The sequence below is a fragment of the Myotis daubentonii genome, chromosome 5 (genome assembly GCF_963259705.1).
Source record: "Myotis daubentonii chromosome 5, mMyoDau2.1, whole genome shotgun sequence".
Taxonomy (NCBI): Eukaryota; Metazoa; Chordata; class Mammalia; order Chiroptera; family Vespertilionidae; genus Myotis; species Myotis daubentonii.
In genome coordinates, this window is record NC_081844.1 from 104,521,200 (window position 1) to 104,545,373 (window position 24,174).

Consider the following 24,174-nt stretch of genomic DNA (forward strand, 5'->3'; position numbering starts at 1 on the left):
GGGCTGGGAGGAGCAGGGTTTTCCCAGGTCCTAAGGCCAGCCTCGGCCTTGGGACCAAAATTACCCAAGCCCAGAAAAGGGCAGTTCTGTAGAATTCTCTCTCTCTCTCTTTCCCCCCTCTTCGGTCAGAATGCAATCTGCGTGGGAGCAGGGGACAAGCCTATGAGTGAATATCGGTCCGTAGTGTACTATCAAGTCAAACAGCCACGGTGGATGGAAACAGTCAAGGTAATAATAATACATTATAATAATAGCAGCAAATACGTATCTGGGGCTCAGAGGCACCTCCCTGGGACCTGGAGCAATACCCCACAGGTGTCCGTGGCACACCGGGCTGTGGAAATGGCGGGCCCGTGGGTGAGCACTCCGGTTCTCTTGCTGTCTCTCCACTGGCCGAGGGCCTGGCCACCGTGCAGTTGTCAGATGGTCCTCTCGTGGGTGGTACCCAGCCCACCAAGCTGTGTCGGGACATCAGCAGTGAGGAGTGACAGAGCTTGTGAGGCTACACAAGGCCACTTAACACCTGAACAATAACCTGCTGGGAGGGACCTCAGAGGGAAGCAGCATTAATCACAGATATTCACATTCCTAGATTGTCACACTAAGCAGAAGGGAAAGCCAAGCACTGGAGGAAGAGTTGGGAATTCATTCAGAGAACAGGGAAGCCTGGTCCCAGCTTCAGATAGCTCTGCCTATAACGAGCAGCAGGTTTGACTTCCCCTGTGCACTGAACCCAAACTCAGACGTTCACATGACTCAAGTTTCAGAGGTAGCTACGCAGACCCTGAGGTCCTTGCCTGGTCACCTGTATTCCTGTTCCCCTCAGTGGGTCTCCCTGTACTCACTTTCTTAAAAATGATGACCTGCCCAGCTTTGGGGTCACAAGCTATCGAACCAGGGCGGGGGGTGTCCTCTTCTCTGTGTTCTCTTGCACCCCAGTTATACCTCCTTGTTGGTCCTTGTAAACTTTGTGCACAGTCAGACACCCCCCTGGTTCAATAGCTTTGTGACCCCAAAGCTGGGCAGGTCATATGGTATAACTAGGCGCCGCCCCATGGGGGCCACAGGCTCTTTGAATTGCAGGGACTTCAATGAGCACAGCCAGGGCCTCACATGATTATAGCTTATAGTAACCACTCAGCGTGCAGGGGAGAATGGAGTGGATTGCAGCTGCCCATGAGGCCCTCAGGTCTTGTGTCCTGTCTGAAACACCCAAATGGGGACCTCTGCAGGCTCCATGTTCATTTTCTGGAGCAGAAAGCGCCCCAAAGTATGCATCTGTTTGAGTTTTAATAGTCTTCTATACAATGTAAACGTGCCCCTTTTTAAACACCAAAGTGGTTTCTCACAGCTCGCTGAGCTTCTCTGCCGAGGCCTGAATTGCACATTACAGAGAGAGCTGTAGGCTTTGTGGGAGATTTACTCAAATGTTATTGGATTCCAGCATTTTTATTAATTTTCATAAATGGGGGTCCTCAAGCATACCCCCTAACGACTATTGCTAATTTGCTAAGCCCTGCTGCCATTGCCCAAACTCCAGTGGTGAGCCAGGAAAGTGTGTGGTGTGCAGTTTGCAGCACATCAAACCCTGGGCTGAAGTTATGTGACTTTTATATCAATTTGGGGAGATTCATTTCCCCTCACTATAATTTACAGGTCTCTTTTCATTGGCTGGGATTGCAATTTGCCAAATGGATTACATTTGGTACTTTATTTTCTCTTCATAGCTAGTCCTTATGTAATTTATTTACAGTTCATCAGGCTTGATGGGTGGGTGGTAATAAATCAACATGCAGGGCTCTCCAGTAAATGGCCAGGCTGCCCTTTGGGGGTTGGGGAAGTGGGGAGGGCCGTGTAACGCATGGTCTCCTGAGCTCTGGTTTCTGCCTGCGGAGGTGGCTGTCCCCATTGAAGACATGCAGAGGATCCATCTGCGATTCATGTTTCGACATCGGTCATCCCTGGAATGTGAGTACCAACCAAGTGGCATCTGGGGCGAGAGGAGGGGGATAGCCGGGTGGCCCATGTGTCCTCCTCTTTCCTGACCTCACAATGCCACTTCCAGCTAAAGATAAAGGAGAAAAGAACTTCGCCATGTCCTACGTGAAGCTGATGAAGGAAGATGGGACCACTCTGCAGGACGGATACCATGACCTGGTTGTCCTAAAGGTACAGTGAGTTGGAACCAACTCTGCAGTGAGGGGGCTGCAGGAAGCAAAGGGGACAAGGTGGGATGGATTCGTGGTTAACAACAGGGACCCCAGGAGCACACACACCACGGCTTACCAGCTGTGTGGCCTTGTACAGAAACTAACTTCTCTGGGCCTCTGTTTCCTCATGTATGAGCCCTCAGTGAATAATTGTGGGGTGCACATGAAACAGTTTATAGAAATATGACAATGGTGGGTACATGGAACACTCAATATATGCAAAATGTGGGCTCTGAAAGGACCTGTGGGATGTGTAGACATTGGACAGATGCCTCCCTGGAGCTAATGGGGGAATAGTAGGATTTAGGGTCCCGATCCCGCTGCTGACCAAATCTGAACTCATCTCACATGTCTCCCTGAGTCTCAGTTTCCTTTTCTTCAGTGGTGATGGTGATATTTGTGACGAGCCCGTGAGATGACCCTTGTGAAAGGGCGTGTATAAAGAGTACAGATGTCAGCCATCATTGTTTTTGCATCGCGAGACTTAGACGGTTTTGGAGAAGTGGGAGGCGTTGCCTTGATTGTATTGCATGCTTCCCTGCGACCCCTGTGACAGCTGGTGCCTCTGCCTGCTAGCTCCTGGCTGTAGGCAACGTTGTGGCTGCGAAACAGCAAGGCCAGGAGGTGGGCATAGGCATCAGACCCTTGTGGTTGGCTTTCTCAACGTTGGAGGCTGACTTTGCTCTTTTGTCTGAGGTCCGCATGGCAAATACAGCTTCATTAAGGCTTTATGACATGATCCTCTTCTCTGAGTCTCTCTGACTTTTCCAAAAATGACCCTACTCCTTCTGTGCAGCCTCTGCGTTGTCATCTGTGTCATATCAAGGTAGCTCTTGGCATAAAAGCCATTCTTTCTCAACAGATTGCAGACTCACTGGGGGTAGAGTCCCAATTGCAGTCAGTTTAAAAATTACTCACCTTGCTTAAACCTTGGTCTCCTCACCTGTAAAGTGAGGATAATATAATGAGGATAATTGTAATCGACAGTTACGATTGTTGCGAAGCTTAAATGAAATGCACTAAGGCACATAAAGCACTCAGTGTGACATTTAGTTCAGAATAAGGCTCCATGAATTCTAATGCTCGTTATGCTCCCATCTACTCTTTCATTTCACATGCCAAGGGCTCACGCACGTATCACTCTGAGTGTGCTCTGTGCATTACTGCCATTTAGTCTGCTTGAAATGTCTAGGAAGCAAGTAACATGATGAATTCTCAGGTTCATCGTGAGAAATGTGACACAGAGAGACCAAGGGATGTATCCAACAGGACACAGATCTGTGAGTGGTAGGACAGGGCCTAGGTCTCCGGACTTTCAGACTCTAGGGCCTTTGCTAATATCAACTTCTTCAGGCTGATTCCTTATCTTGCTGGGGCAAATGTGTATTAAGATCTCAAAAAAATTAGGATGAATGCAAATGTCCTATCTGGGAAATTTTCCATTTCCTTTGCCCTTAATGAAGTCCACAGAGTCTCTAACTGGCTGATCAACCCCTTTTCCATGAAATGTAACCTGGGTTCCTGCCTGTTTGTGGAGAAGCTGCTCTACCAGCAGGTGGTCATTACTTCTCCGATGGCTTCCCCATGATTTCCAACCCTCCCCACTTTACAATGTGTGATGTGGCCACTGCAAGCTCAGTATGTTGGGTGTCTACCCTTGGCTCGGGGAAGTAAACAAGGTGCTGTTTCCAGGGGGACAGCAAGAAGATGGAGGATGCCAGCGCCTACCTGACTCTGCCTTCATATCGGCACCACATGGAAAACAAGGGGGCCACACTGAGTCGAAGCTCCAGCAGTGTTGGGGGGCTCTCCGTCAGCTCCCGGGATGTGTTTTCCATTTCCACCCTAGTGTGCTCCACAAAGCTCACCCAGAACGGTAGGTGTGTGCGTGTGAGTGTGGGTGCATGCGTGCATGTGCACATGCATATAAGTGTGCCTGTGTGTGTGCCTGTGTGTGTGCCTGCACTTGTGCATGCGTATGCCTGTGTGTGCATGTCTGTGCGTGTGTGCATGCATATGTGCATGTGTGTGCCTGTGCCTGTGCCATGCATGTGTATGTATGCACAAACCCAGCGATGGTAACTGTACCTGTCTGCGCTCTGTCCTAGTGGGCTTGCTGGGTTTGCTAAAGTGGCGAATGAAGCCTCAACTACTGCAGGAGAATTTAGAGAAATTGAAGATTGTGGATGGAGAGGAGGTGGTGAAGGTCGGTATTCATCCACTAGTAACAGAGCTGGGAATCACGAGTGGCTTTGGAGGGGCGGGGGGAGGAAAGTGTTGAAGGGGATGGGACAGCTTTTTCCTGTTACTGGGACATCTGGGGATGATTTGGTCCAATGACACTGAATGTGAAGTTGCAGAAAAGTATCTTTGTGCTCAGTTTCTGGAAAATGATCAGTATGGGTGGAGATCCCAGCTCACCTGCTTGCCAACTTCATGTGATATTAGTATGAATAGGACATACTTCTCAGGGTTGTTGTGAGCATTCAAGGTGATGATATTTAAAAATTACTCAGCACAGTCTCTCACACAGAGTACCCAATAACTGAATGAAACACACGACATATACAAAGTTCATTAAAAGGTAACTATTAATTTTGTTGTCATAAAGTACTATAGCAGTATGATCTCTTAGTGCTACCTACACATTGTTGTCAGAAATAACACAGTACTGTTGGTTTCCACAGCTTGGAGGGCATTATGCTTTAAACATGAGAATGGGAAGGACACCAGGGCTCACATTTTAAGTGAAACAAGCAGAAAAAATGCAAATGCCAGCTGTATTGTCGTGTCCACCTGGTGGTGGAGAATACAGCGTCTGAAGTTTAGGTCTAATTAAAGCCACCCTCCTCTCTGGCACCATGACTTGGGGCGAGTGTTTCCTGGAGGTCCCAATGAGGGTAATCTTGTTTCCACCAGGAACTTGGTGCAGCTAGAAGCTCCGAGATTCAGCATCTTTATACGGTCGCTCTGTGTTTTGAGGACTCTAGGAAATACTGACCCACCCCTTAGGAGGGAGGGGTAACACATTTTAGTTAATTTCCCATACATGCAGAAAAATGGTTGAATGTCCAGATCAGTTCTTTAAATGGTTGGTATTGACCTACCTACCTGGTTCACCAAAGGCAGAGAGGTTCCCCAAACAGCCTTTCATAGGGTCTGTCACTTTTGAGCAGCTTAAAGAAGACATCTGGGAGTGAATTCCACTGTCTCCTTTTTGCATTATTTTTTAAAGTTTTTTTAATTGAAGTATAATGTATAAACAATAAAATATGTACAGAGCACTTATTCTAAAAGTACAATTCAATGTATAGGGTGGGGCAAAAGTAAGTTTACAGTTGTGAGTATGCGAAACACACAGTTTATTTTTGTATTATTATTTATTAATTAGTGTAGTATCTTCTATACAAACAACTGTAAACCTACTTTTGCCCTTCCATGCATTATTATACATGTACATACCCATGCACCCACTACCTAGATGAAGATACAGATACAGAACATTTTAGCATTGTGGTAGGTTCCCTCATACCCTTCTCAGTCAATACCCACTCGGGGATAACCACTAAGCTGACTGCCATCACCATTGATGGGCTTTTGTCTATTCTTAATTTCATAAAAATAGAGTAATACAGAATGTACATGTTTGTGTCTGACTTATCTCACTGCACACAATGCTCAGGAGAAGTAGTTGGCTCTTTTATCACTGTGGGTTTATTTCTGCAGTGTGAAATGCCACCCTTTATTCATCCACCATGCTTCTGTTGGTGGACAGGTGGGGTGCTCCGAGTCCTGGTTCATGTGAACTTGGTCCCCTTGACCATGGCGCATGATGGATGTGTGCTCTCGGTCTCTGTGGTCTACACTGAGAAGTGGATTTCTGAGTCACCTGCACTCTTTCTTAATGCACCCTTCATTATTTTGTCCAGTTTCTCCAAGATACTCTGGATGCCCTCTTCAACATCATGATGGAGCATTCTCAGAGTAACGAGTATGACATCCTCGTCTTTGATGCTTTGGTAAGAGAGGGGATTGTGGCATAGACATCAACGTGTGTCTCACAGAAAGAACCCTGAGAACATATAGTTCTTGTGGCCCTTTTCATGACTCTTTTGGAGGAATTGTCACGTGAGGCAACCAGACCAATGAATGAGCTGCTATTTCCTTTTATTAGTTTGGAGTGGATGCCTAGGCAGAATGTGTGAAAGGGGAATCTTCAATGTTGATGTCAGAGTGGCTCTGGGTGGAAGTACATGAAGCTGGATACCATGAGTAACCGAGTTGGCTTTCCATGAATGCCAGGAGCTGGTCTCTGGTCAGGCTGTGAAGGACCCACAGTGTATCTTAACTATCCTTTCCCTTCTTTTTCTTCATAGTCTCCAACTCACCAGAGTCACTACGCTCACTCTTTCTACCCAGAACCTTTCATGGGGTATGCCATCCAGATCTTTCTGCTTTCCCTCTTTCCAAATGGTCTCTTCCTTCTCTTGCTGTCCTAATTCACGTTTCTCAGTGTCATGTCAAAATAAACATAAGAAACATTTGAACTAGGGGATATCAGTGACCAGCAGAGTGTTAATGTGTTAATCCCTTATGTCAGTGACATTTATGTTTATGAAGAGGTTGCTTGGAGACAACTGTGACTTAGAGCTTCCCAAGAGGGCCTGGAAAGCTAGCTTGAGGAAAGATGTTCTCTGACAAAAAGATCCTTTGTTCAACCACTTAGTGAAGTGCTGAACACTGCATGGCCCTCTCGGAGAGTCATGATGCACATAGATATATTAAAGACTCTGGTAAGTCCTGCAATAAAGAAGGCAGTCTAAGGATGGCAACCTGAGATTTCCCAAATTTACCTCACCAAGAAACCTTTGTATCTTATAATGCTCTGTAGCACACTGCATGAAACACTTTTTAGGAGAGATACCACCTTAATGAAAAGGACTAAAGATATATTAGCGAGCTAATTCCTGGGTAAAAAATTTTGCTAGGGGTTCGGTTATGCCATGTGACTATGGCTTCCTGCCCTAGGTCTGTCCTGAAAACACTGATTCTTTGTCTTTGCCTTAGATCTACATAATTGGACTCATTGCTGACCGGAAATTCCAGCATTTCAACACCGTTCTGGAGGCTTACATTCAACAGCATTTCAGTGCTACCTTGGCTTACAAGTAAGTGACTGTGTGCCTCCTGCTTGCTCTGCCAGGATGCTGAGGGCACAAGGAACTTAGGTATTTTCCTTTTATCACTAGTCTGTGTGAGTTCTCCCTTTTTTGAGAAAATCCAATTTGTGCCTCGGTTATTTGGATTAAATAAAAATATGCAAACCCATCGGTTGAAGTGAATACAGTGGCAGAAATACATGGAAGTCTTTCTTTCTTCCTTTCTTTCTTTCTTTCTTTCTTTCTTTCTTTCTTTCTTTCTTTCTTTCTTTCTTTCTTTCTTTCTTTCTTTCTTTCTTTCTTTCTTTCTTTCTTTCTTCTTTCTTTCCTTCCTTCCCTCCCTCCTTCCTTCCTTCCTTCCTTCCTTCCTTCCTTCCTTCCTTCCTTCCTTCCTTCCTTCCTTCCTTCCTTCCTTCCTTCCTTCTTTCCTTCCTTCCTCCCTCCCTCCCTCCCTCCCTCCCTCCCTCCCTCCCTCCCTCCCTCCCTCTCTCCCTCCTTCCCTTCCTCCCTTCCATAAACTATCAGCAGCTACTTGCGATAAACATTGGGATTCAAAAGCTACAGAGGAGAAAGGCACATGCTCAGTAGATCACTATAGTTTGGATATAGACAACTGAGGGTCACAGAAGGGAGATGATGCTGGGAGGTTGGTGGAAGCCAGTTTGTGTAGGGGCCTTGGAAGGAGATCAAGTAGTTTGAAGTCTGCCTTGCCGGAAATGAAGAAACATGGAAAGTTCCTAATCAAGGGAGTTCCATGGTATAACAAGAACATTTTCAGCAGGAAGAAAAAGCTGAAAAAGACATTATCACCACCATTATTCCCAATCATATTCTAATTGTGACTAGTTTTTCTAGTCAAAAGATTTTCCTTCCTCACTAGTTTTTTTGTTTTTTTTCTTTGCTGGCTTTTTAGAGGCAGGAAATAATTATTCACTCTCTGTATTAAATGTAATTTTAAGCAGAGTTATTTTTATGGTTGTAAATGAGTAAGCTTGGCTGTTCCACCACCTTTAACCTTTGATTGAAAGCCTTATAATTTACTGAGCAAAGGAATTACCATGCCGTGGGTTGGGAAGCAATGTATTTTGAAAATATAATCCCTTACTCAGGAAACTGATGACAGTGCTGAAGACTTACTTGGATACCTCCAGCAGAGGGGAGCAGTGTGAGCCGATCCTCAGAACCCTCAAAGCTCTGGAATATGTGTTCAAGTTCATCGTTCGGTCGAGGACATTGTTTTCTCAGTGAGTACTTGCTCTGTGAGGGTGATTGATTGGCTTTGCAATTCCTCTGGGATACAACATTGTGCCACGGGAGAAACTCTCTTACACAATGATCACCAGCCTTCCATCAAATACAAATCAAAAACCCAACACAGAGAGTTAGGAATAGGTAATAATTGTTCCTTGTAAGTTTATTTGGGCATAAAAGAAATCTTAGCATGTTGTAGAGTCATGCTCCATCCAATGAACACAATTGGTGATTTGAGGCTCTTCAGCGTTTCATATGATCAGGTTGGTTGTGTGTGATGGGATATAAGAGGAAAACATACTGGGAATGTATTGTCCAGATTCTTAACAGTTCAAATGAAGAACACTCAACTCAAACTGACTTCTGGAGAAATAGGACTTTATTATATTTTACACTAGGGGCCCGGTGCACGAAATTCGTGCACTGGGTGTGTGTGGGGGGGGAGTGCCCCTCAGCCCAGCCTGCCCCCTCTCACATACTGGGAGCCCTCAGGCGTTGACCCCCATCACCCTCCAATCGCAGGATTGGCCCCTTGCCCAGGCCTGATGCCTCGGCCAGAGGTGTAGACCCCCATCACCCTCCGATCGCCTGATCGGCCCCTTGCCCAGGCCTGACGCCTCTGACAGAGGTGTCAGGCTTGGACAGGGGATCCCCATCTCCCCCCGATCACTGGCTCTGGCCCCCGCCCAGGCCTGAGGCCTCTGGCCCAGGAATCATGCCTGGGCAGGGGACCCCCATCTCCCTCTGATCGCTTGCTCCACCCCCCGCCCAAGCCTGATGCCTCTGACCCAGGCTTCAGGCCTGGGCAAGGGGACCATCATATCCCCCCAATCCCCGGCTCCGCCCCCCACCCAGGCCTGATGCCTCGGCCAGAGGAGTTGACCCTCATCACCCTCCGATCACCAATCACCGGATCGGCCCCTTGACCAGGCCTGAGGCCTCTGGCCTAGGTGTCCGGCCCGGGCAGCGGGGACCCGCAGCTGCAGCGGCCCCGCGATCGTGGGCTCCGCTTTAGGCCCAGGCAAGGGACCCCTAGCTCCCGGGACTGCCAGCTTTGACCGTGCCCAGCTCCCATCGCTGGCTCCACCCCTACTTCCTGCTATCACTGGCCAGGGCAGAAAAGGCACCTGATTCTCAGATCATGGCTGGGGGGCAGGGCAAAGGAGGCCCCAGGGCTGCCTTTGCCCTGCCCCCCAGCTCTTAGCTCCCCCCTGGGTTTCCGATCACTGTCAGTGGCAGGTGGCTTCTTCCTGCTTTCCCTTTCGCCTCCCTGCATTGTGCCTACATATGCAAATTAACCGCCATCTTGTTGGCAGTTAACTGCCGATCTTAGTTGGCAGTTAACTGTCAATCATAGTTGGCAGTTAACTGCCAATCATAGTTGGCAGTTAATTTGCATATAGCCCTGATTAGCCAATGAAAAGGGTATCGTCGTACGCCAATTACCATTTTTCTCTTTTATTAGATAGGATTATTGAAAATGCCAGCCTCAGGCATGGCTGGATCCAGATGCTTATTGTCATTGGGGTAGTCTCTATCTCTCGAGATTTTGGCTCTGCTTTCCTTTGGCTGATTGCTTTCTAAGGCAAGTTTTCCAAAGTTGAAGCTATTTGAAATCTCAAGTTCACGTATTGGCTTAAGCAATTCTAGGTTCCTTGTTGTTTCAGCAAAATCCTATGCCAAGAACTGTGATGGGTCATGTGCTAAGGTCTTAAACCATGTGACCAGGGGAATGAATATGCAGATTGTGTAGTGGTGGTCACATGTGCACCTCTGGAGCCATGGGTTGGTCAGCCACGTCTGGTGTGCACTTGCTTAGTTGGACAGAAGAAAGCAGAAGTCTGTAATCATCATTTTAATAATGATGATGGATGGGTCATGATGCCATCATACTTGATGAGGCATCTGAAATGGGTAATCATTTGGGATTCTCAAAACATTTTTTGAGATTTCAGTTAATAAATAGAAAGAGATGAGTGTTTTGCACCATGTCACAAAACATATGTCATTTAGGTTATTCTAAAAATGAAGTATCTGTTTCAATTCCTCTAGCTTGTCAGTGTGTCAAGGCAGAGACTGTGCTTAATTAAAATCTTAGGGGTATTCTTGCAAGTTGGAGGGATACTTGTAAATTATTTGAAATCCAAATAGAAGACAACTGTGGGTCTTTCAAAGGGTTGAGTTTCTTGGAGGAGTTCAAAGACTCACACATTGCACTTCTAGATGAACAGGCAAGGATATCTTACTTCATCTTGCAGGTGAGATCTTCAGATCTACAAGGACAAATTCTTTTCATTTATCATATCTTCTGCCCAATTTTTCCTTTTAGTTTATTTGTTTTATTGTCCTTCTTTTCCTACCTCCTCCCTTTGTCTTCTCCCTCTTAGTTTTTGTCTCTTCCCTCCATAAGCATTCCTACCTTTGCTTTCTTCTCTGCCTCAAGGCGTGTCATCTTGCAGGGCACCTAGCTCTTCACTTAGAGTAAATTCAGTGCTGCTGGAACCGAAGTGACTTTTGGCTTCTTCAGGCGTGGGTGATCTGTTACCCCTCACTGTATCCCCAGCATAGCATACAAAACACCATTGGCACTCAGAACTGCCTGCCAGATGAAGTCCATTTGGGGGACTATGAGAAGGAATTTGGTGAGAAGAGATGTCTCTAAGATAACTGAGGCATAATCTTGGATCCATTTTCATGAACATATATTTAGGCAGATCTGCAGGGAGGGTCTAGGACAGCGGTTTTCAACCTGTGGGTCTGGACCCCTTTGGGGGTTGAACGACCCTTTCACAGGGGTCACCTAAGACCATCGGAAAACACATATATAATTACATATTGTTTTTGTGATTAATCACTATGCTTTAATTATGTTCAATTTGTAACAATGAAAATACATCCTGCATATCAGATATTTACATTATGATTCATAACAGTAGCAAAACTACAGTTATGAAGTAGCAACGAAAATAATTTTATGGTTGGGGGTCACCACAACATGAGGAACTGTATTAAAGGGTCGTGGCATTAGGAGGTTGAGAACCACTGGTCTAGGACCTCATGCTGAGGGAAGGTAGATTCCCTGTGTCTTGTTCATTTTCGAATCTTCAGCAGTGGCTTGCCCTCCAGTGGATTCTGAGGACATTGGGAAGTAGTGGGGGATTTTCCCTATATTCAGAGAGCATTTCATTTAGGAAACTGGAAAAGAGAAGGTTCAACACGTTGCGATTTATTAGCCAGCTGGTGGAAAAATGTAACAGTGGTCACTTTGGGGGCTTATTGTGTCTGGTACTGTGTTTGTTTCCTGCCATTCCTCTGTCCTATTTCCTCATGTGCATAATTGCAGCGAGTCCAGCTCCCATCGGCTGTTCCCTGGCCATCTGTCTTTGCACACACCGCACATGAACATGCAAGGGCTGGGGGTTTTCCTGGGTCTGTTTCCAGGGTGCAGTTGGGTAAGGGAGGAAGAGAAGATGGTGACAAGAATGGGAACTTTTGGGAGATTATTCATTTCTATCACAGCCAAAGGAAGCGATTTTCCTGGCCCCTCTTCTTGGGTCACTAGCTCCTGAGTCCCAGTCTGGGACAGGTGTCTCGGGGCACATACCTGTGCCGTAGCTGCAATGGAGGTTGGCAGAGCCATTTGAGCTTCTGCCAAAGGGAGGCCAGCTTACAAATATGGGAAATTCCTAAATTGTAGGAATGTGTGCCAAAGATGTTGGGTGGCCATCAATCGAACCAATATCTACTACGCTTTTCTGGAATGACTGAGCCCCTGGGCGATATGGCACAGAGCGAGGAACATTCAGAAAGAGCTGAAACGATTATCTTCTAGGCATTGAGCTTCTGTACAAAACTCCTTGCAGTGCCTTTTATCCTAAAGCTCAGGCAGCCAGCTGAGCTGATCCCCAGGGTTTCTGAGACGTGGAATCACTCAGCGTCAATAGCAGCCTGTGTGTCCCTGATCCGCATTATGGGCACTGGCTAGCTCTCTTTCTGCTGCTGGCATGTAGCAATGGGACTGCAATTCCGTGGGCTACGGGATAGGAGGCAGTGTGGGGTGATGATTAGTGTTGAATAGTTGGCTCAGTGATGGTTAGTGTTCACATTGGACAGGCCTTGGAGGGATCACATTTCTATCCCTGTAAGTGCCTGGCTTACAAACCCAGCCTCTCTGAGCCTCAGTTTCCTCATCCATAAATGGGGATCAACGGGCTCTTAGTGTTTTGATGATGAAATGAGATTCATGTACAAAACTTCTCCATGTAGTATCTGGTGCTTATTCCACAGGCATAATAAATGGCTTCACCCAGGAGAGAGACAGGGTGCTGGTTTCAGAGTCTCAGATTTAAATCAGTAAGAGGGAGGTCTGTTTCTTGATTCATTCTCCAGATTTGGCCTACCAACCATGCTATCCTACACATTTCTTGCTGTTTATTTCTTAAGGGGAGGGGATACCTTTACCAGGTGTCTGTGCTCTTTGAGGTCCACAATGAAGGGGCTTTTACGGCCCCATGAACTCACCTTGGTCTGCTGCTGGCACATTGGGTGGGCCCTGCTTATGTCTGCTGCTTCCACTTCTGTGTGTGTGTGTGTGTGTGCATGCACACACACTCAGGCCCCTGTGGCCCAAGCCACCCAGCTCTCCGTTCCCGGCTTGCTCTGCTGTCCTTTGCATCATGCCTTCCACTCTGTTGCAGACCTGCGTATGCAGTTCCAGCGCCCTCCTCCTTCTCCATGTAATCCCAGCCTCCTGGGCTGCTCTGCCATTCACAAACGCCTTCTCCACCCGCATCCCCCTCCCTGTGCTGATGAGAGGCAGTCAGCTCAGTGGTTAAAGGCACAGCCCCCAGAGCTAGGCTCCCTGGGTTTGAGTTCTACATTTGAATTGCAGCACCACTACTTACTGGCATTTGTGACCTTGGGCAAATTATTTCATCTGCCCAGAGCTCAGTTTTCTCATATGTAAAGGAGGCCTGTAGAAACCCTTGCAGGGCTGTTGTGCAGACTAATGAGCTAATGTAGCAGGCACTTAGCACAGTGCCTGTCAAACAGCAGGTGCCCACGATTATTATTATTGCCAAGTGCATTTCACTCATTGTCTCCATCAGTCTTCACAAAAGTCCCATGGAGAATCTCATGTCCTGACTTCATCTCCTCCTACTCCCGCCTCACTCCGTGCCAGCCTCACACGCCTTCCCTGCTGTGGCTCAGACTCCTGACTGGGGCCTTTGCACCCTTCCCCAGATACCTGCTCGCTCACGCCCTGGCCTCTTTCACATCTTTGCTCCCATGTCTCCTCAGGACCCTATTTACAATGCAAACCCTGCCCCAGCACTTCCGTTGTCCTGCCCCCCTGCTTTCTGTCTTCTCCTCCCCACAGAACCAATCACACGTGAACATGCTCTATACAATTAGTTATGCTTTTGTTTCTGCTCTCTCCCTGTTAGAGTGTCAGCTTTGTTTCCTACTGTATCCCACGCACTGAGAACAGCGCCCGGCACGTGGCTGGCATTCATTCCACGTGAAATGGGTCAGTACCTGTTCCCTTTCATAGATCAGGGAATGGGGGCTTAGATTCAAGCTCAGAGGTCACACAGCTAAGCATCAGCAGAGCCAGGCTCCATAATTGTACCTCGTCTGATGAAGCCACCTTAAGAACCGAACCTTTTCCGGGCCATGCCTGGCGAAATGTGGGTGGGCTGGGGAGGGGCTGTCCCGGGAGAGAGCCGCACTGCCTGGGAGTGTGGGCTTCCTGGATGCTGGCAGGGCTGCTGAGAGGCACAAGGCTGCTCCGGCTCAGGTGTGGTCATCCCCAAGCACAGAGGGTTTCAGTAAAGAAAGCGATGATTAGGACGAGTTTCAGGAAAGGCGTCCTTACCAATATGGCGAAGCTGTGCAGGCAACCGTGACTCTATCCACGGACCCTCCCAAGGAATGAGTAAAGACGAGCTGACAAAGGGCCAGCCCAGGTGAGCTCACACTCACTGGTCAGGAAAAGAGAAATGCACTCAGCATCCCAATGGGCGCAACAGTGTCTCCAGGCGTGGTCCTGCTCCCGGCCTTCATCTGGGAGCCGGAAGGCAGGCCGTGGTTTGCCTGCACTGAGGCTGCAGCTCCACTAGCACAGGCCCCACAGGGCACGGTTCAGGCCTGCAGTGCGTAGTCCGTCTGGTTCCCTTGCCAGGGCCAGACATCCTCGCCCTTTCTCTAATTGCCTTCAGCACCAGGATGCTCTGGGAGGCTCCCGTTAGCCTTTTTATTTTGCCTCTTGCTTTATTCCGCCCATTCCCAGCCTCCTCCTCACCCAGCCACCAGCTCAGTTTTTTTCTTATGTAAATATCATATGCTAGTTTATCCTCCAGGTCATGAATATGTTAGGAGGCAAGATTGTCTGAATAAAGCTCAAGGGTGCTCAGTGTCGCCTGCAGGTGGAGGAATGCATAAGCTTCTGCCTTTTAAACAAAAATGCATTTAGCTCGAAGGTACTTGCCAGTATGAGTTTCCATTGTTCACGTATGACTAAATATTAAAATGTACTCATTTGTTTATGCCGAGCCAGGCCCGGAATGCTGGTTTCTTCGCTAGTCCTGTGTCTCCTGCATGTAATTTGTTTGCATGTTAATGCCATTTATTCCTATGGAAGCCTCTGTTTTGGGTTTTGAATACAGTTTCACTTTTTGATGACAGTAATGGCTCAGTGAACTGCACAATTGCAGCTAATGGAATTATTTCATGATAACATTAATTTGGCATCGGATCAGGATGGAAGAGTAAACTGTCATCGAAGGATATTGTCAAACAGTCACTTCCCTTTAATTTATTATCTGCTTTATGAGTTGCTACAGTGCAGGGGGGGGGGGGGGGCGGTTAACAGCCCATTTCTTATAAACACAGGGAAGGGCATTGTATTTCGTTAAGTCGCCGTTATTATAACATGAAATGTGCCTACGCTTGCATTTTTAAACAGTCCTCTTTCCCCTTTGCATGTGGGGATATTGATAAACTTTTATTGGGCACCTATTTTGTGCTAGGGATTTTGAATGCTGGGAACTCTGAAACGAATGTCAGACTTCCTCAAGTGGCAACAATCTAGTGGGAAAGACAGATGGGCAGACCAGCAATCAAATCCTAGCCCCCTGGAAAAGCAATGATCATCAGTAGTTGACAATGGAGGCTTGCAAATGGTTCCTGGGGGCAGAGAAGTTTGAGTGACAAACCTCAGGAGGCTTGGTAATTCTCAGAGGAGATGATGTTTTAAACTAGACATTGAAAGGCATTTAAGAAGCCTGCCCATTGGTAGAAAAGAGAACCAAGTACGAACAGTCCCCTACTGACGATGCTTTGACTTATAATTTTTGAACTTGACAATGGTGCAAAAGTGATAGACTTCCAGTAGAAACCCTACTTGGAATTTAGAATGTCGATCTTTTCCTGGGCTAGTGATACATTGTAGGACACTCTCTGGTGATGCTGGGCAGCTCCCAGTCAGCCCCGCATTCACAAGGGTAAACAAACGATACCCTGCCTAGTAGTCATTGTGCTCGATGACTTGGCCCAACTGTAGGCTAATGTACGTGTTCTGAGCACGTTCATGGTAGGCTAGGCTGAGCTATGATTTTTGGATAGGCTAGTATATTAAATGCCTTTCAAATGATGATATTTTCAACTAACAGTGGTTTACTGGGATGTAATCCCATCATGAGTCGAGGGCACCTGTAGAGGGAACAACATGAACTAGAACTTCCCATTCTGTGACACTGAGGCCCCACTTCGGAAGCCTCCCCTCTGTGCCTGGCCCTGTGTCACTTTTCACTTCCCCTCACTTAATACCCAGAACAACTCTGCAAAGTATAGGCATTCTCATTCTCATTTTACAGAAGGGAAGTGGCGGCCCAGAGAGGTGCAGAAAGTGAGTCCAGGTGACAGGGAGGGACATGACCGCAAAGCCTAGGTTTTTGTGCTATCCCATGCCCAGCATGAAGAGCACGATGTGGAGAAGAGCAGCTAATAGTGGGTGAAGCTGGGCTGGTGGAGGAGTGGGGTGATGTGTCCGAAGACGTGGGCTCTGGCTAGAGTCCAGCCGTGGGCAAACTACGGCCCGCGGGCCGGATCCGGCCTGTTTGAAATGAATAAAACTAAAAAAAAAAAAAGACTGTACCCTTTTATGTAATGATGTTTACTTTGAATTTATATGAGTTCACACAAACACTCCATCCATGCTTTTGTTCCGGCCCTCCGGTCCAGTTTAAGAACCCGTTGTGGCCCTCGAGTCAAAAAGTTTGTCCACCCCTGGGCTACACTGAGAGATGTCTTGAATGCCAGGCCAAGGAGTTGGACCTCATCCTCTCTGCCGGGGATATTGGCATAGATGCCACCCTCTGTCCTCAGAGCACAGAGTGAATACCCCAGAGGGTGTTCAAATTCTTTGGGATCAGGTAAAAATATTAAAATTTGTTTATTTTGTCCAAGATGCAGAAATTGAACTCTATAAACATTTGACTTATAATTTAGAGTAGTTCATGGATATAATTTATAAATAAGTGTCTATTGAGAATCATGCTTCAAGTTCTTTTGTCATAGGAGTAGTTTGGAAACCCCCTGCTTTGGGGTTCCAAGCAGATCAACACGATTGCATACATGTTTTAGAAAGATGACTGCAGAACTAATGTTATGTTGTCCAGGGGTGGAGGGGAGGCAGGAGATCAATAACGAAGCTGTTGCTGTAATCTGGACAAGAGACTGAGTTCATCTCAGGGGGGCTGGGGAAGAAGAGGAAGAAGGTGAGGGTTGATAGAGGGCAGGATTGCCCATCTAATGGAATGTGGGAGTGAATTGAAGGAGAGGGCTGATCCGAGGCTGGACCGCGGGATGGGGCCCGTGCGATCAGGCATTGCTCACCAGCATGATGAGGGCTGGGAGGAGCAGGTGTGGGGCACGTTAAGTTTGAGGTGCTTCTTGGCACAGCCAGATGGAGATGTACAGCAGACAGTTAGATATAGATTTGCAGTGTAGGAGAGATGGGATACAGGTACAGTTTGTCACAAATTGATCCCAAGAGGTACCTGAAGCTACAGCATAAGGTGAGCAATACCCTAAAACTCAGGATGAAATGCAGGAGATGAGCGTGTTGAAGGGATGGATGAGGAGAGTACCAGGAAGGCTTGGGCTCCAGGAGCCAGGAAAGGATGTGTATCCAGGAGAGGGTATAGCAGCAATATAGCTGCTGCCATGAGGTCACTGGGACTGAGGACTGGCCAGAGCAAGGTATTTTGCAATTAGGAGGACTTTGGGGAACTAGCCAATCCTTTCCCAGAGTTTAGCATCTTTCCTGATATCCAGTCAGGAGGCCATCTGGGAGCCGAGGGATCAGGTGCAATAGATGTACCATCATCTGCATGTGAATTAGGTCCATTGTGGTTGTCCTTTGCCTGGTGCAATCCTGGACTGGCTTCCCCTACGGATCCTTCAGAGGCCTACGAAACTCATTCTGATTTGGCGCCAACCTCAGTCTCCGCTCACAGCAAAGTGTAAGACATTCACCTGTCAGCTTCCATTGTCCCTTTAAATGGCTTAATTTTGCAGAACAGGACTGTCTGTGCTATAGATAGGTAAGGGAAAAGCCATGGAGGACTCTCTCAGGTGGAAGTAGGAGCTGCTTTCCTTTCCTTGTTACCTCCTCGTGCAGAGTCTGGGAGCCAGTGTGCTGGCAGAGTCCTGGCCTCCGCACAGAGAGGGCGATTTCTGTCAAACACTGGCGCTGACAATTCCTCAGAGGATGACTTAGGTGGGAGATCAATTACCCGAATAAATGTATAGGCGTAGGAAACGTGTTTGTAAATTCCTGGTAACCAAATATGAACATGCAGGATGGTAAAGGGTCCATCCAGCTTGCCAGAGGGTGAAACTCACCACATTAACGTAACCATCAGGAATGCCGAGCCGAATCAGGACGGCTGGGTGTACTTTGTGACCCCCAAAGCAGAATTTGTTCCCTTAATAGGAAATAGTGTGTTGCCCAGTTGTTGGAGTCTTTGGGGTGGATGGGAGATTTAAAGGGACTTACTTGAGAAGTGCATATGTAATAATATGGTGCCCCCCATTGTTATACATTTTAGAGTGTGGCCTCTCCGGAGCCTGAGAAGCCACCGCAGAGCGTGGCAAGGGCCCTGCCCTGGCTCACACTGCAGCCTTTGTCGGCTGCATGCATTGCGTGCCTGCTTTTCTGAACCCTGGGACTTTGCCCTTCCCCCCACTTGGGGAGGCACCCATGGGACAGGAGGAATGTGCACCTGATTCACTGGCTGTCTTAGGACCTGGAAATCTCAAGACGGTAAACAGTTTTTCCTGTATGTGGGTGTCTGTCAACATTTGTAGAATCGCCCCTGGAGCCTACCACCTCTGAAAGGCCTTTAACTCGGCATTTATTGTTCCTTACCACAGCTTTACCACATCCCATGTTCTGTGCACGCTGGGCCCTAAGACTTGCTTTCCCTTCTTACCCCTGGAGTTGGTAATGAAAGTTTCTGTCTAGTCTAAATATTTCTCCAGGGGTGGAGGTTTGGTTCGCATTAACAATGGAGTGTTTAGCCAACAAATATTTATTGAGTAGCCACTAGGCCACTCTGCTGTGCACTGGAGATACGACAGTGAAAGGGACGGCCTCAGGCCTAGACTCCTGGGATTTTTAGTTTAGCTGGGAAAGGAGTCGTTAAGCAGATGGTCATGTATGTGCAAATGAAATCAAGGGGAGATGTGTGAGGTGCCCTGGGAGCACTTTAGGAGGTGATCAAATCTGATCATGGCATCAGGGAGGTGTTCTGGAGGATGTGCCATCTGAGCTCTGACTTGGCAGGTGAAGAGGAGGGTGTGGTCAATGAAAATGAAGCTGAAAGGTGGCCTAGGAATAGTAGGGAGCTTGACTCAGTTGAATTGTGGGAAGGCCAAGGTAGCTGGAATTTAATGACCGAGGGATAGAGTAGCAAGACATTGCCCGGAGGTATAGGAAGGGGCAGACCAGATGTTAAAGATTCTCGAAGGTCAGGCCATGTTTATGGACATTATCCTGAGAGGAATGGGGAACTCCTAAAGGATTTCAAACAGAAGAACAATATGACCACTTGTGTTTGGAAAATGGTCCCTTTGACCAGTGTGTGGAAAAATGATTGAAAGTGTTAAGAGTGAAGGAAAGGATGTGGGTTCAGAGACCCCTATAGGTGAGAGGTGATGGGGATGTGGTTGAAGGTGGTGCTGATAAAGATGGAGTATAGTAAATGGTCTTGGTGACTACAGTTCACAGGACCATATTATATACTTGGGAGTTGCTAAGAGAGTAGATCTTAAATGTTCTCACCACATACACACACACACACACACACACACACACATACATTATATGGATGTGTTAACTAACCTATTGTGGTCATCATTTTAGAATATATACATGTATCAAATCACCAGGATGGATACCTTACACTTATACAATGTTATCTGTCAACCATATCCCAGTAAAGCTGGGGAATGACGTTTGGGGAAATGGGGCTTGATGACTGAATGCCATCAGGCTCTTGAAGATTTACTCTACCTATTCCACTCTGTCGCCAGGGGCCTATGGGTCATACACGTGCTGGGGACTCTGCAGATGGGCTGGCTTGGTCTTGGGTGATTGGCATGCCCTACCTGACTCTGACAATGGAAGCCAGTTAAGAATCCCGAATGCCCCCCCAATGGCAAAGTGGTCCATTTAGAGATGAGGGGACCTGCTAAAGGTCACAGCACTAATTAACGCTGGAGTCTGGTGTAGAATTCAGTTCTGGGCATCCAGATCACTGCCCTCTGCTGGCAGCCGGCCTGGCCCTCAGCCATCCCGCAAAATGAGGTCTCCAGTAACGCACACCTATGCTTGAACTTAACACTTCCTCAGGTGTTCCCAGATTTCAAAACAATTTTATTTCACATGTATTTTTAAAACCAGCACCATTAGTAAGGAAAATGTTAAAAATTCTATTTAACTCCACACACCAAATGCCGAGGCTCTCCGTGGAACAGAGCAGGAAGCCTGGGATTAATTATTCTTCCAGGGAAGCCATAGGCTGAAAGGACCAAGTTTAGGTGCTCTTGACATGACCACTGTTTAGAGTAATAATACCTTGATATTTGTCAGGCAATTATCTCTCTAGCTGGAGTCCGTGCCAGGTACCAGGAGGTAGGCGAAGCATCTCTCTTCTGCAATTGTAGAGGAAAATCTGCTCCCGTTGTATGACCTTGAGCTAGATGCCCTGCCTTCAGCCCCAGTTCCCAGGGTGAGAATGAGAGAATTCAGGAAAGACTTGGCGGTGGGGGGGGGGGGGGAGGGCGGAGTGGAGGGGGGGTGTGGCGCGGAGAAAATTGTTGAGAAAGGAGCTGGAGGGCGAGAAACATTCACCTCAGAGAAATATTCACTTTTTAAAAATCAAATGTAAAATTTACTGGTTTAAAATCAGCATCCTATCTAATAAAAGAGAAACATGGTAATTAGCATACGACTGCTACCCTTCCCATTGGCTAATCAGGGCAATATGCAAATTAACTGCCAGCCAAGATGGCAGCCGGCAGCCAGGCTGATTGAAACGAACATGAGGCTTGCTTGCTTCAGTGACGGCGGACTCCAATGTTCCCCGCCTGCCGCTGCAGGCTTCTGAGCCTGCAGTTGGAGACATTGTAATAAATATAGAAGCTAAACAACACCCCAGAAACCTGCTTTAGTCTGCCGGGCTTCAGCCAGCAGGATAGCAACATTGTAAGCAAAGGCCAGAAACCTACTTTCAGCAGCGGAGGCCTAAGAGCTGGAGCCAAGCCTCAAAGCTAAAGCTGGCCCAGAATAAAAAAAAGAAAAAGAAAAAAAGGAGCGGTTGGGAGCTTCAGTCACCCCCAGCCTGAAAACAGCCCTCAGCCCCTCACCCAGGCTGGCCAGGCACCCCAGTGGGGACCCCCACCCTGATCCAGGACACCTTTCAGGGCAAACCAGCTGGTACCCACCCGTGCACCAGGCCTCTACCCTATATAGTAAAAGGGTAATATGCCTCCCAGCACCGGGATCAGCGGAGCCATGAGGCCTCCTGGTACTGGGCTCAGCATGACAGGGGGCAGCGCCCAAACCCCCTGATCGCCCTGCGGCTCTGTGTGTGATAGGAGGCGGGGCCACAACCTCCCTATCCACCCTGCTCTGTTCCTGACAGGGGAAGGCGCCCCAACCCCCTGATCAGCCCTGCTCTGTGCCTGATAGGGGGGAGCTCCCCATCCCCCTGATCGCCCTGGGGCTCTGTGTGTGACAGGGTGTGGCGCCCCAACCCCCCACCCCCATGGGCCCTGCTCTGTGTGTGACGGGGTAGAGCCATAACCTCCCCATCAGCCCTGCCCTGAGTGTGAGAGTGGCGGCAGCCTAACCCCCTGATTGGCCCTGCTCTGTGCGTGACTGGGGGTGGAGCTGCAACCTCCCCATCGACCCTGCCTTGAGTGTGACAGGGGACGGTGCCCCAACCCCCCAATCGGCCCTACCCTGAGCGTGACTGAGGGTGGCATCACAACCTCCCGATCGCCCTGCTCTGTGCCTGACAGGGGGCGGCGCCTCAACTCCCCAATCGGCCCTGCTCTGAGCCCGACCAGGGGCTGCACCTAGGGATTGGGCCTGCCCTCTGCCACCCAGGAGCAGGCCTAAGCCAGCAGGTCGTTATCCTCCGAGGGGTCCCAGACTGCGAGAGGGCACAGGCCGGGCTGAGGGGCCCCCCTCCCCCCCGAGTGCACAAATTTTTGTGCACCAGGCCTCTAGTATAATATAAAAGTATATAAGGGAACTATTGACATGCACAATCGGTTTCCTAAGAGATAATGTAATTATTAATTTTAATGTGTAGACTTCCAGATTTTACTCTGTGTGTGTGTGTGTGTATGTGTGTATGTGTGTGTGTGTGTGTGTGTGTGTGTGTGAGAGAGAGAGAGAGAGAGAGAGAGAGAGATGTATGTAATCATTCTACAACTTAATTTTTGTTATCACTTGAGATATCAATGACATTTCCTAGGTGATTAAAATCCTAAAGGAAGAAATGGTAAGAGAATCAATCAAAACCTAATTTCTTCTTGGTACTCAAACTTAGACCACAGCAGGCCTAAAGAGAAAGAGCTGGAAGTACCTTGCTGAATATTAGCTTCTCTTTCAAGTAGATGAAGCAATCTCTCTTATTCCCAAATGTCTTGGAACCATGGAAATGTGTGTGTGTGTGTGTGTGTGTGTGTATGTGTCTGTCCTTAGGAGCTTTGTTTTGGGAACACTCAATTTCTAATTATATTGAGGGGAAAACCCCTCAATACTGATTTTCATGCTAACGGGAAAATTTACTTACTGCAGAATTATGCAACTCACTTCTTGCCAAATTATATAAAGGCCACAGCCCCTCTCAGTACAATGAAGGATGGCACGGGGCACCCATCACACTTGATTCATAACTGAGAGTTCTTGTCAAGGCTTTTGTCTTATTACCTACTTCCTATTAATTTATTACACAGGGCTGCCCTATTTTAAAAGTAAAGTGAATGTTTTTCTTTCATTGCTTCCATATTGTTAACTTCGATTTTTTTTAAAAAATTTAGGCTACTTAAGCTTCCACCTGAGACAGTTTTTCTTAGTGATTGCATTCATTTATTGTGTGTGCATTCTAGACATTTTTTTTCAAAACAGGATCCTCACATGTGGAGTTTGTCTTTTCCCTACCAATCATTCTTACTTGGGCTGATTTACAGGAAGAGGACTGTTGAGTGAAACTTCTTTGCCCTAAGGGGCGATCCCTTCTCAAATGTCAGAATCTGGAAAAGTAACAGCTCAAGTAGAAATAATCTCGTCACTGAGGAAAGGCTGGTATCAGGAGCTGGTCGGAGCACTGCCTGTTGGCTGCTGGTCGTGTTCAGATACATGAAGTCTGCATGCGTCTCTTGTGTGCTGAGGCTCCTTGGCAGCGCACACTGCGGTGGTCCCAGCCCTTCATGTCATAGTCCCTTTCTCATTCTTTTAAATCATTGTCTTCTAACGCCATAGTGCTTTACATTTCAACTTCGTTACCTATGCAAAAATAATTTCTCTGGCCACATTGAGCTGGACAACTCACTCCAGGCTCATTGCAACCAAAATTCCCCGAATTAATCTATAGTTTCCGATTTATTTCGGGTGAATGAACCTCGGTGGTTGGGGAAGGGGTGGGGATGGTGACAATGACCATGCAGGAAAGAGGTGAGTCAGGAAGAAGGCCCTCCCATTCATGCATCTTTCCCAGCCCGAATGCTTTGACTTAGATGTGCCTGCTGAGTGCACTGAATGGCTCCTTTCTGTAAGTAGGATCAATAAATGCAAGGATGAGTTTCAGACTGATTCAGCCCCTGATTGGGCTATAATTATTCTTCATCCCAGACTGGGGGGTGGGGAGGTAGAGAGAGAGAGAGAGAGGTAGGTAGGTAGGTTTGATCTTAAGAGTGTTGTGAATTTTCCAGAGTAAGGACTCTTCTGAAGCCACGAATGGCCTCATGGTTCT

General features: G+C 47.5%; 1 protein-coding gene across 5 annotated transcripts in view; it reads left to right on the forward strand.

Moving 5' to 3' along the window:
- The window catches only part of DOCK2 (dedicator of cytokinesis 2), a 367,699-nt gene that overhangs the window by 60,870 nt on the left and 282,655 nt on the right, over nucleotides 1-24,174 (forward strand). For all 5 annotated transcript variants that reach the window (XM_059699147.1, XM_059699148.1, XM_059699152.1 and 2 more), the window contains 8 exons: nucleotides 130-228; nucleotides 1,896-1,968; nucleotides 2,066-2,169; nucleotides 3,903-4,086; nucleotides 4,319-4,416; nucleotides 6,140-6,229; nucleotides 7,278-7,378; nucleotides 8,479-8,613. In XM_059699147.1, the coding sequence (XP_059555130.1) occupies nucleotides 130-228; nucleotides 1,896-1,968; nucleotides 2,066-2,169; nucleotides 3,903-4,086; nucleotides 4,319-4,416; nucleotides 6,140-6,229; nucleotides 7,278-7,378; nucleotides 8,479-8,613 (884 nt within the window). The remainder of the gene's footprint in view (nucleotides 1-129; nucleotides 229-1,895; nucleotides 1,969-2,065; nucleotides 2,170-3,902; nucleotides 4,087-4,318; nucleotides 4,417-6,139; nucleotides 6,230-7,277; nucleotides 7,379-8,478; nucleotides 8,614-24,174) is intronic.